General features: G+C 33.8%; 2 protein-coding genes across 7 annotated transcripts; one reads left to right on the forward strand and one right to left on the reverse strand.

The window, feature by feature from the left end:
• Nucleotides 1–2,487: 2,487 nt before the first annotated feature.
• On the reverse strand, nt 2,488–8,431 carry LOC121795485 (protein PTST homolog 3, chloroplastic-like). 6 transcript variants are annotated; one of them, XM_042194024.1, is made up of 12 exons: nt 8,090–8,430; nt 7,887–8,006; nt 6,912–7,042; nt 6,587–6,736; nt 5,730–5,892; nt 5,456–5,516; nt 5,311–5,361; nt 5,152–5,205; nt 4,217–4,336; nt 3,573–3,700; nt 3,277–3,328; nt 2,488–3,099 (listed from the first exon to the last, which is right to left on the reverse strand). In XM_042194024.1, exons 1-12 carry the CDS (start codon nt 8,248–8,250, stop codon nt 2,980–2,982), a joined length of 1,311 nt encoding a protein of 436 aa, XP_042049958.1. In that variant the 5' UTR covers nt 8,251–8,430; the 3' UTR covers nt 2,488–2,979. The 6 variants fall into 6 exon arrangements, with proteins under 6 accessions (XP_042049958.1, XP_042049957.1, XP_042049956.1 ...); XM_042194023.1 differs by having other exon boundaries at nt 6,587–6,781; XM_042194022.1 differs by having other exon boundaries at nt 5,311–5,355; nt 6,587–6,764; nt 6,877–7,042.
• Nucleotides 8,432–12,907: 4,476 nt separating this feature from the next.
• On the forward strand, nt 12,908–14,321 carry LOC121796752 (zinc finger MYM-type protein 1-like). Its single transcript, XM_042195539.1, has 2 exons — nt 12,908–13,352; nt 14,065–14,321. Exons 1-2 carry the CDS (start codon nt 12,908–12,910, stop codon nt 14,319–14,321), a joined length of 702 nt encoding a protein of 233 aa, XP_042051473.1.
• Nucleotides 14,322–18,590: the final 4,269 nt, after the last annotated feature.

The raw sequence follows: 18,590 nt of genomic DNA on the forward strand, positions 1-18,590 counted from the left end.
TTGACGGAGGACCAAAATGATCAAAATTTCATATGTGCAGGACCAAAATGATCAAATGTCCATATGTGCAGGACCAAAATGATCAAAAAGATAATGTTGACCGTTAGTTTTTAACGGAAATATTGACGGAGGACCAAAATGATCAAATGTCCATATGTGCAGGACCAAAAAATCCAAAAGATAATGTTTATGACCAAAATCGTAAAATGGCTATATGTTCAGGACCAATTTTGGCATTTACTCTTTTTTATAGTGAACTGAGTATTTAGGACCTATCCTTATCACGATGCACGTTTGCGGTCTCTATACATGCAAGATATTATTTGCGATCCCTATATTTATACTTATGCACGTTTTAAGGTTTTTTTTCACTTTTTGACATTTTTTAGGACGAAAATACCCCAAATGAATGAAGGGCAAATTTATATACTATTTTGTGTCCTTTTTCTTTCTTCTTCCTCTTTCCTCTTTGTGTAAATGACTTGTATAATTACAAGAAAATTTGAGATGGGACATATTTTTACAAGGAAATAAAACAAATCAATTGTAACTAAGAAGTTTATTTTACATTATTTTGTTAGAATTGCAAAGAGAAGTTTCTGATATGAGAACCCACATAAGTCGCCGAGCGCCAGGCTCCGCCCACTTGCTAAATACACACAACCAAAATTACCATAATTTCATCCATTTCATTTATCACTTATTATTCCTCACTTTACAATTGATTAGATTCAGATATTCACTTGTTGAAATTCGTCATTCAAATTTTTAATCTTTTATTTACGGAATCATTAATTATAATACTACAATATTCCAAGCATAATCACAAATTCTCTAGTGTGATCAAGGAAAAATACGTGAAAATATAAAATTTATCATCATATGATTAAATTGATAAAAAAATTTAACAGAATACATGGAAATAAGATTAAGAAATCCATAATTTCAGTTCTAATTTTGTTATAGACAATCCATAATTTCAGTTCTAATTTTGTTATAGACAGAGGAAAAAGGAAGGAGTAAAGAGAGAAAATAGCGTACAAATTTGCCCTTTACCCTTTGGGGTATTTTCGTCCAAAAAAGGTCAAAAGTGAAAAGAACCTTAAAACGTGCATAAATACAAGTATAGAGACTGCAAATGATATTTTGCAAGTATAGAGACCGCAAACGTGCGTCGTGATAAGTATAGGTCCTAAAATATGCAGTTCACTCTATTTTTTATTGAGTGAACTAAAAAATTGGTTCCTGGATTATGGGTTTATCTCGCCCATAGTCCCTGGACTTTAAAAATATCATCAGACATCCCTGGACTAAGGGTTTATCTCAAATTTGGTCCTTTTACACTTTTAACATTTTAAATCTGATATTATTTCAGTGATGTACTAAATCTGATATTATTTCAAAATTATCATTCTCCTTCCCTTTTGCCACCCTTCACTTTGTTTCTTTATTTCAATATAAGATTTAATTTTATAAAATTAAATTTAGATTTTTAAATATCAATAAATTTTTTTAATTAAAACTATTAATTCATAGACACTGTAAATATTGATTAAAATTATTAATTCAGCTGAATTGAAGAAGTACAGAAAAATAATATTAATCATGATGGAAAAATAAGATCTATTCTATCTAGCCTTCGTTCGGTTGTTATAATTACTTGTGATTAAATATTATGAAGTTGAGTAAAAATTTGATACTACTAAAAATTTTATATATAAGTATTTTTGTTGAAATTTTCTAGTTAGTTTTATTGTTTTCAAATAAATAAACAAAAATTATATTAGTCTTACATCATATTCATATTTATTTCAGAACAAATCATGTTATATATGATCTATTTATCATTAAAACTATTAAATATTGATTAAAACTAAGTTGGCGTCGGCATACCTTATTGATTAAATATTAGACACTAATCAAATATTGATTAAAAATATTAATTTTTGTTATTTAATAATTTTAATAATTAATAAAAATTTATTGATATTTAAAAATTAAAATTTAAAATTTAATTTTATAAAATTAAATCTAATATTGAAATAAAGAAACAAAGTGAAGGATGACAAAAGGAAAGAAGAATGATAAACTTGGACTAAACTTGGTCATTTAAATAGAACTAATCAATCAATAATTATTCCCTCCATCCGCCATTAGGGGTCTCATTTGAGTTCGGCACGGATTTTATGAAAATAAAAAAAAATAGGTGAGAAAAGATAATGAAATGTTGGACCTATTTTTATATATTAATTTTATAATAGAATGTGAGTGGAATGTGTTAGTAGAAAGTGAGGTGTACCTCCCATTTATAGTAAAAGTAAACCGGGACTCCTAATGGCGGACGGACTAAAACCCATATCGTTTCAAATGTTTCTATTTTTTGAGAGGGAGTACTAGTATTTATTTATTTTTTACCTTTATATATACTACTGTCATTCTGCACTCAATCCAATTAAATTCATTAAAAGGTGACATGTGGAGCTCGAGTTTTACAAAAAAATATAATTACAACTTTGTAACAAAAAATCTGAAGCTAATAAAAACCGTAGCATGGGCAAATTCTGGGAAGAGTACAAAAAAGCTACTACTGACTATGGCCTCAAAATGCAGTATCGGTAAAAAAAAACTGATAAAAAAGCTAGTAGTAATAAATACCCTAAACTTTAGTAAACTTCTAACACCTAAATCCAAATCTAAACTCATTCACGGAACAGATAGCAAAGCAAACACATCCACATTCGCAGAGTAGAAATCAAGAAGTGGAGAGTGTCAAGACTAGGCGCTTCTGTTGCTACTACACACCCCTCTCGTGTGCGAGGCGATATTCTTCCATGTGCAGAGTGCAGTTCAAGGGAATATGATTATACGTAGAGTGATGCTTGTATATGAAAAAAATCATTAACAGATATTCATGAAGGGAAGACATCTCTCCTACCTGCCTACTCATTTTTTTCTCAAGATATGAATATAGTCCCAACTTCACACAGTAGCAGGATCATCTACACTATCTACCCGAAGAATGTTGTTATGTACACCATTACGGCTTACTGTCTCCCTTTCAGGATCAATTTTCCAATCACCATCCACAACAAACTTTATCTGCACGAAAACAAGGTATAAGACCAAATAAGGATGAAGCTGTGGAGCCTATAATTTGACCTCTTAACACTTCGGCTAAATGTCCAAATTTTACCAAGACGAAAAGCTGACATTCATAAAACCAAGATCTGGGTACATTCATAAAACAGGATATGCAATTTATTGTGGTTATCGTACCTCATAAACTCCATGATACAGCCACAACAACACTCGCCAATCTTGAGATGTCCTGACAAATTTTGCAATCTAAGTTTTATTTCTTTTTACTTGCACCAAATATAAAGTATACCCCAAGATGATTTTCCAAGAGTTAATGGATAAGTTGAAGACATTATTAAATATCAGGCCACACAAACAAACCATGATCGTGGATAAAAGCCAAATTGTTACAGAATGCAGCCTCCGACTTGTATTTATTTTCATAATACAAGTAAAATATAAGCTCCAATAAGATATAAAGAGACGCAAAAAACCTGGATTCAGTAGGGTAAGTGACACTTGATGATGTTGATTGCGATTCCATTGGAATTTTTTGATGCCAGCCATTGAAGCTGCCTGCTAGCTCCACAGTCTTAGCTTCCCCTGAATACTGGATCTCAACCTAACAAGGAAAACAACTTCACCTTGTTCAGAAAATGCTAATATAGTCAACACAAAACATGTGTAGACACTGTCATGTTAATATCTTCATTGTCCCCAATGTAAATCATCTCAACCTAACAAGGAAAACAACTTCACTTTGTTCAGAAAATGCTAATATAGTCAACACAAAACATGTGTAGACACTGTCATGTTAATATCTTCATTGTCCCCAATCTAAATCATGGCACACAATTGGAAGCTTAAACTTTAACGAATATATATTGCCAAATAAATGAGATTTTGTTTCCAGCATGTCACATACTTCCCAGATCACTTTGTGTTTGTAATCTAATAATTCATGATTGAAATATTTGAGCTGAGTCTTACACAGTTAAGTATGTCACTTTTCAGCTACAGAAAACAGGGTGTGATAAGAGACTCAATTTCCTTGCGCTGTATCTATAGGCAAATGAGATAAACTGTTCCATTCCAAAGACAAACCTATCACTGAAGAGTAAAAGAATGCATGAAGTACCTCTGTTAGTCCAGAAAATATTTCTTCTGCTTCATGTAATTCATTCTCTTTCTCAGAAATAAGTTCGTGGGCGTTGCTTATTTCCTCTTCTGCTTTACTATGCAAAAGAGATAGAGCAAGCTGCAATGTAGAAATGAAATCAGGAATGTAACTTTATTTTCTAGCTGTATAAAACTCATATTCTCTAATAAGTGAAATGGATTAGGCAGAACTACCCCTATATGATGATCTAGAAATGAGCATGTAAGAGAAAAAACATCACAGAGAAAAATATAGCCAAAACTAAAGCTAATTGTTCAGTGCCCCACATCATCAAAAGCAATAACTTTTGATTGACGGCATAACACCACTAAGAAGCCGATGCCTAAAGACAATACTGCTGACATATATTCGCATTCATTTTGAAAAATGCTTTTCTCAGAACACCAAAGTAAAAAATCCCATGGCTTGAAGATTGTGTTCCTGAGCCTATAAGATTATCTAATATCTACCACTAACCCACTAACCTTTTCTTCACATAATTAAAGAACACAATATGATCTTTACATCATCAACAACTGAAGCAACAGTTCATGTATCTCAATCTCTAAGTTTCATACCTGCATTGTTATCCAAAGTTTCAGACTGTAAGCATATATGATTTTCTGAATGTGAACTTGCCATTAATGTTACATGAAATATTTGATGAGATGTCAGACATCTTGATGTTTAGCTCTCAGTTCATCTCCACAAGGAACTTGAGTAAGTTCCATTGTAAAGCTATTGTACAAGTTGATATTTAGAAAGACATATAGCTACAAACCCATGAGAACAAATGCAGACATGCACACGCACAGATCGCATTGCACCATCATCAGAGAGCAGACAAATGGTTCTTTAAAGTAGTTAGAGAAGATAGCATGTTTCTATCTTGATATAGTGGTTAACATAATTACCTTTTCCTTTTCAATCTGCTCCTTCAATTGGGCCAGTTCCCTTTCTTTTTCATACTAAGCACAGGAAACAACAGTACCATTAGCTATGACTTCAGAAGTACCTGAGGGGCAGAGTCAGACACTGCTCTCAAAGTAGCATGCCAATAAAGTTAGTATTACCAGCAAGAACCTAAGATGGTTGATATATGATTGATTCTCCGCTTTCTGTTTCTTCCATAGGCAGCCAAAAAATACATTTATCAGTCATTGTAAAGAACAGATGAGCCTTGGTAATCTTCAACAAAATATATTAATTTACACTTACCTCATCATCCATATCCTCACCACTAGTATTTGTTTGTTCTTCTGTTGAAATAGAACTATTTCTACATAGAAGAGACGAAAACAATATCAAAGAAAGAGAATTGCCACAACCTTTTGGAAGTTTGTTCGCATTTATATGTAATGCTAATCCCTGGAAGTCAGCAGTATGCTCATGCATAGCCTTTCAGGTTTTGCCCGATAATAAGTACAGTACTGGGAGCAAAAAACAATAATCGACTCACATACCTTCTGGTTAGAAAGGGAACTAAACTGACCTGGAGGTGATAGTTTCTAATGCTGGTTCTTCAACCTTCAATGCCGATGCAGTGGAAATTCCATTTAACATACTCAGTGCAAATTCAGGTTCATTAGAATTTTCAGATTCAATTGTTTTCCCTTCTTCGTCACCCTTTTCTTCACTGGTACTTCCTTCACCATCTGAGGATCAAGAACATATTTCATATCGATATCGTTTAAGTACCATATAAATGAGGATTAATTTCATGCGCTGATGAGCGAAATTGATGCAATATCAATGATAAGAAAATGTATATGGTACGTGAAAGAATACTACTCCCTCTGTCCTATAAAAATAAACAGTCTTTCCATTTTAGACCATCCTATAAAAGTAGTCCATTTCTATTTTTGGTAACTTTTTTTTCCCTCTAGTGAGGTGAGCCTCATTCCCCACTAACAATACTCCAATCATTTTTTTTTCTCTCTCTCTCTCTCTCTCTCTCCTACTTTACAAATTGCGCATTAAATACATGTCATCCCAAAAGTGTCTATTTATGGGACAGAGGGAGTATAATATATTGCACAATTGCCCTAATATTAAGTACTCCCTCCGTCCCACTCTAAGTGACACATTTTCCTTTTTGGATGTTGCACTCAAAATGACACATTTCTAAAAATGAAAACATTACTCTCTCTACTTTTTTCCTCTCTTTTACTTTATTTCTCAACTTAACTCACAAGTCACAAGAAACACTACATAAAATCCCGTGCCGAAAAAGAAACACTCCACTTATAGTGGGACGGAGGGAGTATGTAAACGGGTAAATAGGCTAGAAAACTGAAAAAAACAGTCTCGTTTATAAAATAATTGATTCCTTTGTGCAACTATACTTACCTTCACTAGCATCCAGTTCCCCGAGCTGAATAAACCTGGCCACCTTTTCCTGCAAGGATAAGGAATCAGCAGCAGGAGAGCTTTGATCGTTTATCTGGAGTCCTTCATCTTCCCCTATGAAACTATTAGTGTCTTCCTCTATAGTCAGATCTGACGGTACTCCCACAAACAACACATTCTGCTTGTCATTTTCACCTTTTCAGGTAAAACATAAAACACAAAACAAAAAACAAAAAACAAAAAACTTTCATGTAAAGCTTGAACAGTATATTTGCAAATGAGAAAAGTACACGTTTCCTCAATCCAGGGTTGATCATAGACACACCAAGTATCTCAGGATTCCCAATCTGACTTGTTTCTGTATCTGATCCAATGAAGTTTTCTGTAGATGAAGTCTCTAACAGCTGTCGAATATACTTATATCCTCTACGCCTGACTATGTTTGCAAGATCTTGCCTGCAAAATTCTGAACTTCAAATCACACTAAGTAAAGTAAATGTACAAGGTAGGTTCCTTGAAGGCTTGAAATATATGTACTTCTATGTTATTCTCGCTTCACATTTTGCAAGATGTTTCAATGATCATGAATCAACTTTATACCAAATTATAATATTCTACACATAGAATTAGGTCTTCAGTTAGACAGGCAATTCCCATGTCACATTTAAAATCTCAAATCCAGACACAATAGAGACTATATAACCATAAGTCTGTCCCAGTCTCCACGATTCATAACTAGTTCACTTTTTTAATGCATTTTGGGCAAACAAGAAAACTATGCGCTCTATTTTATTCTTGGATGTACCTAGCTCTGATATGGGAATCCAAAACAACAGTTTTCTATACACCAGGGGCATGTACACATCGAGCGAAGGTCTCAAAATAATCTTTGGCTTCTACATCTTCTCATGTTAGATAAGAGTCAACTCTTGCAGCATACAAATAGCTGCGCCTTGCCTCTTTCTATATTATTATATGCACCTTGGTTGCTAGTCATTAGTGAAGCAGGTAATCCTAGTTAGATTCGAGTCCAAAGACTTACATCCATTGCAATCAATAGCTCGATTGCAACAAATACTCCATGTTAATGATCACAAACTTCAATCCAAATTTCAATATCTAGTAATGTCAATTGGCAAACACTTGCTTATCTTACTACAAAAGATGTACAACTTGGCCAATACTTGCGTTGCATATAAAATTAAAATCACTTTAAACAGATTACACACATCATTAATATGTTCCGATCCGAGGCATTGGCACTTCACCACAACAACAAAAAAATCCATGAGAATCAGACCTTCCATAGAGCGACAGCTCCTTCATCGTAGGCACATGATTTTGAGGAAGTCCAACGCTGGATAAGAAACATTTGATATCATTGCAAAGCTCTTCATCGCTCTTTGGCTTCCTACTAGCTCTGGGAAAACGAAAAGAGAAATAAATTAGCTCCAGCTTTGACAGCACATCCGATATTGAAGAAACGTAAGAGGGGGCAATAACCTGGGGGATTTCTTAACGACGGAAGCGGAAATTGTAGAGTAATGAGAGTTGTGGCGGCGGTTGGGGGCGGAGTAGGATGGCGTAGGATGGAAAGAGGATGTTATTTTAGGAGGGGAAAGAGAGTGAAAAGAGGGTAATAAGTGATGATAAAGGGTGGCCATGGCCGTGAGATAAACCAATGAGAGATGGGCAACGAAGCATTGAAGTTACAGAGCTTCAATTCCCCCTTCTTCCTCTATAAATCTTGCTCTTATTCTGAAACACGGATGCCGATTACTACTTCCTCAATCCACAATCCATACCAATTTTTTCTGTCCATAACTAAATGGGGAATATTTTCCATTTTAATCTATATAAAAAACTAGAACTATTTATTCATTACTCAAGAGTTTTTTTTAATTATTCAGTAGAGTAAACTACTCACTCGTTGCAATTAATATAACAACCTTTTTCTTTTTAATTTATCATAACCAAGATAATAGTCTATTTCTATATTTGACAGCTTTCTATCTCCAATTATTACACTAGCAACTCTTTTTCTCTCTAATTTATATTCAATTCTCTTTCTTGCTCAATTTAATATTTATATTCAATCTTTCTCGCTCCAATTAACTACATTAACCAAATACTCTTAAAATCTCGTGCTGACTAAGAAATATGTCATCTTAACCGAGATGATGTATGGTGGTTTGAACGCTACATACATCTAAGTTTAAAAAATAATATCCTCACAAAAAAATCTATTTATTAATATAATCATACTTTTTCACTAATTGGAGTCTTTTATACCCTTTTGCGCTACTCCATAATGGTTAAAAGAGAAAAACAAAAAGCATAAAATACTCGAAATAGTTTAAAAGTATCTGAAATGTGATTATATGCTTAGTGTAACATCACAAAAAATTGGATTAGACAAATTTACTATGGTAAGAAGAAGAGAGTCATCAAATTGGAATTAATCCAAAAAAAATGGTTTGAAATTGATAATTGATTAATATTTCTATGGAATGCTAAAATTAGTATTAGTACATTTAAGAATAATTAGAGAATTAAATAGATAACTTTTACTAAATTCTGACAACTTTCATGTGCTATTAAGGATTTAAAAAGAGAATGATTTTAAAAACTATTATAGAAAATTCAAAAGAGTTCAATTTCATGTATTTCCTATTTTATAGTGCAATAACTATGTTGAATAAATATTTCTCCCTAATCTGCAGTTGCCGAGAAATATATTGAGTTTGGTGATGGAGATAATTTTATCTCCACAATCATGAAGGGATGGAATACTCTAGATTTAAATAAATAAATATAGAAATTTCTAATGGTGTCATATATTAAAGAAATGGATATTAAAATAAATAGATACAAGCAATACTTTGCTCTGTAAATGGTGGTGACGTGTGAAATTTGAAGTAAAGTAAATGGTAATAGAATAATCTAGAATATTTTAGAAAAGTAATTAACTAATAAAATCAAAACAATGCGGATGATTCTGGAGATTTATTCCTATTTATTCCTCATTTTGGACAACAATTGGGGGAAGATCTACCGTCTTCTTCCAAATTTCACCTTAACCAATTTTCTTCAAGATTTAACACCTTAAATGTCAGATAGTCGACCCAATTCCTAATTTCTGATAACTTGAGGTACTCCTTTATCCTAAACTATTGTGCTTTATTTGAAAATTTATAAATGCCTAGTTTGATAAATCCATGTTGGATCGTGAGAATGAATTAGCATACGATTAATTCTTAATTATTGACTAGTATGTGATTATAGAATAATAATAAGAATGTTTCATAAAGCTCCAAAAATAAAAATGCTATAGTTGAATGACAAAGAAATGATCGAACGTACATTGATGACTGAATCTAAGAAATTTGATGTTTATAGGAAAGGGTTATAGGAAATGGGTGTGTGAGATGGATTAATATGATTTACGTGATAATTGTTTGGAGAATGAAATATGTTGAAAGTTAATGTGATCCAAATATACATGTGGAAGTTTGATGCTATGAATTTTTTAATTGATTGATCGGAATACATGCGTAGTCTTGAAATGATAAAATGCATATTGTAACTGTGGGATGATAATACTATTATAGTGTGAGCTTAATTGTGTCTGTGATTATAGAATTGATTTTATTTGAATATATTTGGCCTACTAAATGATTGTAGTATTGTTTGGGAGTATGTGATGATTAAGCAGCCCTATGTGGGTTACTGGCATTGGCACCCTATATAGGTTATCGTTACCCCGATATGGGTTATTGGCACCCTATATGGGTTATCATCACCCTCTGTGGGTTATCGGCACCCTATATGGGTTATCGTCACCCCTTTGTGGGTTATCAACACCCTATGCGGGTTATCGTCCCCTATGTGGGTTAGTGGCACCGTCATATGGGTTTATCACTACTAGATTGTTTAAGTACTTATGATCTGAGACCGAGCAATATGGTTGTTTATGATAAACATGTGATGGTTCATGATAATGTTGATTATAATAAAATTATTGATGATAAATATTATTAAACTATTGATGTTAGAAACTACTACTGAGGTTACTATGAATATTTGTCAATATTACATGAAAATAATTGAGGCTCTGTGTTGTGTGATATTTCCTATTCGATTGATTGCTGATCTTGGTTGGGGTGTTACACGTAGATCCTTGTGAGGATATTTTAAAAACTTAGGTGCATGGCATTCGAACTACCGTACTAGATCCTTACTTTGTAGTTCAATCATAAATCTGTCCGAAAAAATAATCTTATTTTTAGCAATCCATCAAAATTAGTGTTTTTCTATTTATTATAAATATTTTGTCTATATCAATAAATTTTATTTCCACTAATAATATTTCAATCACTTTTTCTCTATATCTCTCAAACTTTACCAATTTTACATTAAAACTCGTCATTCACGATGAACCCTACTATCATTATTGTTCCTTTGTTTATTATCAGGGGCGTTACAATTAAACCTTAGCAGTATAAAATTTTAAACTTTAGTAATTAACAATGCAAGTAATTTAATTCTGTAAAATGTCAACATTTGCCTTACTTTGTCATAGTGAAGTAGTAATTAACTTAGTCGTAGGATTTGAAAACTATTGCTCCATCAGTTTCAAATTACTTGAGTCCAGTGACGGATCCATGGCGCGGGGGCTTACCCGACACCGGACCTCGAACCCCCTTATACCGCCGTGCTCCGACCGTCTCCGCCCCGGAGCGAGCTGACGAGCCCTAACTCTGTCTCCCCTGTACATGCTGTACTCCAATCGTCCGCCTCAATTTTAATTTCTGAAATTGAAAATTGAGGAAGAAGAAGAAGAAAAGTGAGCTTATTTGTTTGGGGCTATTTAATTCATTATTGGACTGCTTTTTTATTTTGAGCCTTTTAACTTAATAAACTAAGTACCCAACAAACAATGCCAACCCTAAGCCCTCCCAAACCTTCAAAGAAAGAGACTTCACGCCTGGAGTTGGAGGCTGGAGATTTTCGAATTGCTAGATTTTCGCCCGCCGCTGCCGGAGTTCCTCAGCGTGCCTTTCGCGATTTAGATAAGAATTGATGTAAATAGGTGATATATCATACTGGGTATGTAATTTAGGGCTTAGTGCAACACATCCCATTTATCAAATCTCAAGGCTCAATTTCAATTTCTCATGTTTAATGTTTTATTTGCCTCAATGATTTTTAAATTTAATTTGTACAGTATGCTTCAATGTTCAATCTTCATAACTAATTAATTGGCTTGGATTTGATAGTTCGGTAAAAATAGAATTAGTATAAAATCATTTACATTGTCCAAATAGTATGTTTGTAAAGTTGTTATTGTGTGAATGTGTATCATCTAGCACTAAGAAATTTTATTGTTATTGATTGTAGTTATGCATCAGCATTTTTCCAAAATACCAAGGAATGATTCAACTACTACAAGTGCTTCAAATGAAAGTAGCATTCCAATTCTGAATCCGATCATGAACCAAGAAAGAATTAATGTTGCAAGTGTTGAATCTATTGCGGAAAACATAGATTGTGACCCGGGAAAACGGAGACCTATTGTTGAGTATGAAGTCCAAGATAGGGATCGCATTCGAAGAGAATACATCTCGAGGGCACCTTTCCAACCTAAAGGTCATGTGTTTAAGAAAAGCTCATTTGTCAAGGAGAAAAGGAGTTTCCAATATAAATGGTTTGAAAGACATGCTTGGTTAGAGTATAGTGTGGATAAAGATGCAGCATTTTGTTTGTGGTGTTATCTTTTTAGGCCTATTAATGACAATCGGTTTGGTGATGATGTCTTTATGAGTACAGGGTGTAAAAATTGGAAAAGGCTCTTGCTATTTTTAGAGAACATGAGGGTTCAGCTAATAGCATAAATGATCAGGCAAGAATACTTTTTGAAGGATTTAAAAATCAAAGACAAAGTGTTGAATTCAATTTGATGAAATTTGATAAGGAAGACAAAGTCAACTATCGGATTCGTTTGACTGCTTCTTTAAATGTGACTCGATTATTGTTGAAACAAGGGTTGGCTTTTCGGGGAAGTGATGAATCATTGGAGTCTGAAAATAGGGGAAACTTTTTCTAGAGATACTTGATTGGTTGCGTGAGCAAAAACTTGAGGTAGCAGCGGTGACATTGGAGAATGCTCCTCGCAATAATCAGATGGTTAGTCCTTCAGTTCAAAAGGAATTGACAAATTATTGTGCTGTTGAAACTATAAACGTTATTTTGGAAGATATTAAAAATCACAATTTCTCTCTTTTAGTTGATGAAGCGCGCGATGCATCGATAAAAGAACTAATGGCATTGGTTCTGAGGTATGTTAACAATGGTGGAGAGATTGTAGAAATATTCTTGGCTTTGGTTCATGTCACTGATACCACGGCAAAATCTTTGAAAAAAGGGATTGGCTTTGTATTTGCTAAGCATGGTTTATCTTTGTCACGCTTAAGAGGTCAAGGTTATGATGGTGCATCAAATATGCAAGGTGAGTACAATGGTTTGAAATCACTTATATTGAATGAAAATCCATATGCCAAGTACGTTCATTGTTTTGCCCATCAGCTCCAATTAGTTGTGATAAATGTTACAAAAGCACATGGTGCTATAAGTGATTTTTTTACCATTGCCACTATGATTATCAACACATGTGGTTCATCTTGTAAAATAAAGGACAAACTACGGCAGATTGAGCATGAAAAGCTTGTCGAAGCTATAGAAAGTGGAGAAATTGAAAGTGGAAGAGGTTTAAATCAAGAGATGAGTTTAAAGCGACCGGGCGACACTCGATGGGGGTCACACTTTACTACTTTGATACGTTTAAAAAGAATGTGGTCATCGATAATTGAAGTGCTTGAACATGTATTTGAAGATGGTTGTAATCTTGATAATAGAGGTATATCAAAAATATTGGTCATGAGGATGGTGAGCTATGACTTTGTTTTTATTTTACACTTGATGATAGAGTTGCTTGGGACAACGAATGATTTGTCAACAATTCTATAACTTGGATATCAAAATATCGTTCAAGCTACATCTTTGATTGATACAACCAAAAGGACTTTGCGAGATTTGAGAGAGAATAGGTGGAATGAATTCTTGGGACAAGTCGAAGAGTTTTGTGTGGCTAATTCCATTGATGTCATTAGTATGAATGATACCATCAATCATCGTGTGCGTATGAAGCGGGATGGGCGTGTTACTAATTATCATCATTACAAAGTGGAGATTTATTGTCATGTAAGATTCACATTTTATTTCTCAGTTATGATTACAATTAATTATCTATTTAATACTTAACTCACATTTTTATATTGTTAGGTTCTTGATTTACTTACTCAAGAGATGGAGAATCGTTTCCCAGAAGTGAATACGAAATTGCTTACTTGCATGAATTGCTTTAGTACAAAAAAACTCACTTGCTAACTTCAATGTTGACAAGTTGGTTCGTCTTGCAGAACTTTATCCGGATGACTTAAAACTTAAAACTTATATCAATGATATGGTTGATAAAGTTGAGTTCTTCAACATTGAAGATTTGGGAAATTTAGTAAAGATTTTGGTTTCTACCGCAAGAGATAAAGCTTTCCCCTTGGTGTACCATTTGATTGAGTTGACATTGATCCTCCCGGTTGCAATAGCTTCTGTCGAGAGAGTATTTTCTTCCATGAAAATTATTAAGACAGATTTGCGCAATAGAATGAGAGACGAATGAATGAATGATATCTTAGTTGTATACATTGAGAGGGGAATTTTCAAAAAAATTGGAAATGAGACTATTCTTCGGCGATTTCAGGACATGGCGACTCGCCGGAAACAGTTATCATCTAATGTGTCGTAAAAGCTGAGCAGACATGAAAAGCTGCGTTTCCCTTCTCTTCCTTTTCCTCTTTTTGTCATTGTGGATTGCTCAAGTTGGATTGTCAAACTGATCCAGCTGGTCTATTTGTGCCCTTTTTTCTTGCGAATATTGGTGAGTGGGTCCAGTGGAGATTCAGACTGATCAACTCGACTTAATTCAACTTGAGTGAGGTGAAGGGATGGACTCAAGAGTGTTTTCAAAAACTTAACTCACAATACTATTAACTAGTATAGGGAAGTAAGGATCGATCCCACAGAGACGATGTGTTTTACATTTGTTGCGGACACGATTGAGAATGGTTGCGGCCACACTTTCCAGGGGTGGGTTAAGTTAACTACATAACTTGAGAAACTAAACTACTAAACTGATCCACATGCTAAAGCTTAACCAAAATCTACTTGATCAATTCATACTAAAACTTTCCTGAAATAGACAAACAGAATAAAGTGAACAACTGTCAGTCGCCTGCAAAGCGTATGATAAAGTAAAGCTTTTCTAACAACTTCATCTTCTTCACAAAATCAACATGAAAAACAGAGCAAAATCAGATCTGAACAATTACGAACAACGAAATTATCACGACAACTTGTAAATTTAAATCTACCCCTAAGAACTAAACTATACCTACGTGATTTAGAAACTAAACCATACTCATGCAGAAGTCGCAAATTGACCTAGATCTAAACATCCTAAAACAACTTATCTATGATTTTCTTCGCAACTAGACAAAAACATAAGTCGAAAACTCAGATCCAATCAAATCAAACCATAACAAAACAATTTGAGCTACGATATGCATCATAAAACTGAAATCGAAAGTAGATCAGAGAATTTATGCATGGTAAACAGAACATTTCAACTAGAATCGAAATCATGACACTAAATTTACTGAATCAAAACATCCATAGTCTGCAACATCAAGCGTAAATAGAAAATAGACAAAACAAAACAGAAATTGTTTCATCGCCCCTTCTCGAAGCGTAATAGCTAAACAAAATGATTAAAGTGATAAAAACCAACACCAAACTACTTCTAAACTAAACTAAAATAGGAACCAAGTGTTCATGCAATATAATGTAGTAGTTTGGAGTGTTGGGAGCTCTATTTCAGCTCTGGAAGAGAGCTGAAAACTACTGAGCGTCAAGGGTTGGAAGCTAAAGGCGCTACCTCCTTCCTCTTTCTTTATTTCCATTTATAGGAAGGCGTGAGGTCTTGATCCTTAGAGCATCTATTCTCAGAAAAGTCATCCTTACCCTTTGCCCTTGGGGATTTTTCTTGTGTGACGCTCAATCTTTTAATCGGGTACTCCTGGTGCATGCCATTTGACCTGACTTGAACCGTTTGCGCAGCGAGTTGACTCATTTTCCTTGATCCATTTGTCCGCCCAGTTGATCCACTTGTTTTCTGAATATGACGGATTTTTACACACACTTGGCTCAAAATTAGATGTTAGATCACAGATTTGAGTGTAGTTTTACCACAGAGCACATGCATGAAACGAGCCTCATCAAGACATTACATGTAGAATTATACTATTTTAATATTTATATATATATTTTTTAAATTTCAGCCCCAGTTTGCTCAATTTTCTGGATCCGTCACTGCTTGAGTCGTATTCCATTTTGGGTTGTCCTAAGTTACTTGAGTCATTTCTTTTTTTTTTTGGCTAAAAATAAAACATTTAATCTCACCTACTTTATTCTTTCTTTTACTTTTACTTTTACTCTCTTTTTCTTTCTCTTACTTTATTCTCTCCTCTACTTTATTTAACTCACAAAACACAACTTTCTTAAATCCCATGCAGAAAAGAACACCTCAAGTAACATGGGACGAAGGGAGTATGTACTATCTTCGTCTCTGAAAAATAGAAAGTTTTGAAACATCACGGATTTTAATGCACAATTGATAAAATAAGATAAAGGGAAAGAAAATGAGTAAAGTAAGTGAGATGAAAGGAAAATTAGTGAAAATAGAGTTAGTAAATTATGGGGTCCACTTCCTAAAATAGCAAGTTTAGAAAGTTTTCATTTTCAAAGAACGGCCTAAGAAACAAGAAACAGAGGTAGTATCAGCATAAGAACATCTGAATTCATTTTGCCTATAATTTTTTAGAAAATTCAAAATATATTCAAAATAATTTTTATAGTTTACACAATTTTAAAAAAAAAGTAAGGTCGTATTGTGGAATGAAATAAGGAAGAAATGAACGAAAATAAGAATAATGAGATTATTTTTTCTTGATTGATTTTATTTCACATGATTGGTAACTACAAATAATAAATAATATAGGAATGAAATAAAATATGAATAATTAAGTTTAATTAATTGTTAATTACTAGAATCAATTTTTCAGATATATGATATTGTTTGATATAGAATTAGAATTTTATGGAATTGAATTCCAAATTTGTTGTTTGGTAAATAACCGATACTCCATGAAATTGATTTTTAAAAAACTATACTTACACACAATAACTAAATACATACATTGCACACACACACATAACATACACTCACTAGATACACACACTGCGCACACAAACAAACACACACTTACATAACTCAGTTATACATATACATACACATGCACATTTAGTAGCGGACGGAGGATTTTAACGCTGGGGGGTCCAATATATTGGTAACACTTGTAAGGTATTTATTTTAAGTCGGTTTAGCTGAAAATTGCGACAAAAATGCGCATGAGATGAGTAATGAGATAGAAATACTTAGTAAATGATATGAAAACTCGAGTTATATATATAGGGTTATTTTTTTAAGCCAAACAAAACTAGATCTAGATAAAAAAACACAGAACAAAATCATACGAAGAGCATTTTTAGTCATTGTTAGTTCATTTTTAGGTTTAAAGACCTAAAATGATTTCAAAATGACATCAAACCCAGATTTTAAAAAATGACCTAAAACTAATTAATAAGGACCTTCCATGTTTTTGGTTGATTATTGATGCACTTTTTATTAGCACTAAATAAACCTGCAAGTATACAGAGTATATATAGTATAGCTAAATGTCAGTACCGGATATTGAATATGGGGAATAAAGTAACAGACTGGCTACGTTCTACTAAGATTTGTTCACTGTTTGGAAAACCAAGAATTTTGGGGATTTTGAAAACTAAAAACAGTTTGAAAGCAATAAACAACTAAACGCAAATAATTAAAGAGGTAAAACTATGAGAGATAATATAATTGCAGGGATGTGCGTTCACAGTTATGGTTATATAAATTCCAACCACAATACCCTAGCACAGTTTATACTTCGATAGAACGAGTCACATAAGTTTTGCCCATGCGGTACAAGCGTAGATTACTAACACTAGGGTTGTCAATCCTATATCCGTAACTCCTAAAAGCTCCTAAGACCCTTATAAAGTCCTCACTCTCAATTAACAGTGCCGTTTTAAGGGAAGCTAATTGTAGTGTCTACTAAGTGGATCTAACTCGCCAACCTCCTCTCATGATTATGTAGCAAGTTATATTAAATCATCACCGAATGTGTCACTCAAACGTGAAGTATTATAGAACGACTTAGGGAAGAAACGAAGTAAAAACAAAATGGATATTAAATAGCAAAACGGAGTTGTATAACCAAAGTCGTTACTAACACATCCCTAGAATCCTATGAATTTAGTTACACATAATTGAATAAGCTAAAAAACATAGAATGAAGGTAAAACAAAGTGAACATAAGAACTAAAGTAATAAAACCAAAGGTTGAATCCTTATAGCCTTGATCTTCTCTTGATTCCTTCTTCAACCTCTTGCACAATGAAGAACTCTCTCAATTATATGCTCTAGAATTATAAGGCAAAAAGAAGATACTAACGAAGAGGTTTGAGGGGCTATTTATAGAGGGAAAATCGAGCTCCGTCAAATAAGGCAAAAAGTGGCTAAGTTTGGTAAATATTGGGGAGAAAGTAGGTCAATTTCGTGCGCCGCATTTTCGCAGTGGGCCACTGCACCTTGGCCAGCGGTCGCTGCACAATGATCTGTAGCCTCTGCCTCTTGGATAGCGATCGCTACACTGTGTTGCAGCGGTCGCTATGAATATTCCAATAGCTTCGGAAACTCTTCGAGCGGTCGCTGCGCACTCCCCAGCGGTCG

The sequence above is a fragment of the Salvia splendens genome, chromosome 3 (genome assembly GCF_004379255.2).
Source record: "Salvia splendens isolate huo1 chromosome 3, SspV2, whole genome shotgun sequence".
Lineage (NCBI taxonomy): Eukaryota > Viridiplantae > Streptophyta > Magnoliopsida > Lamiales > Lamiaceae > Salvia > Salvia splendens.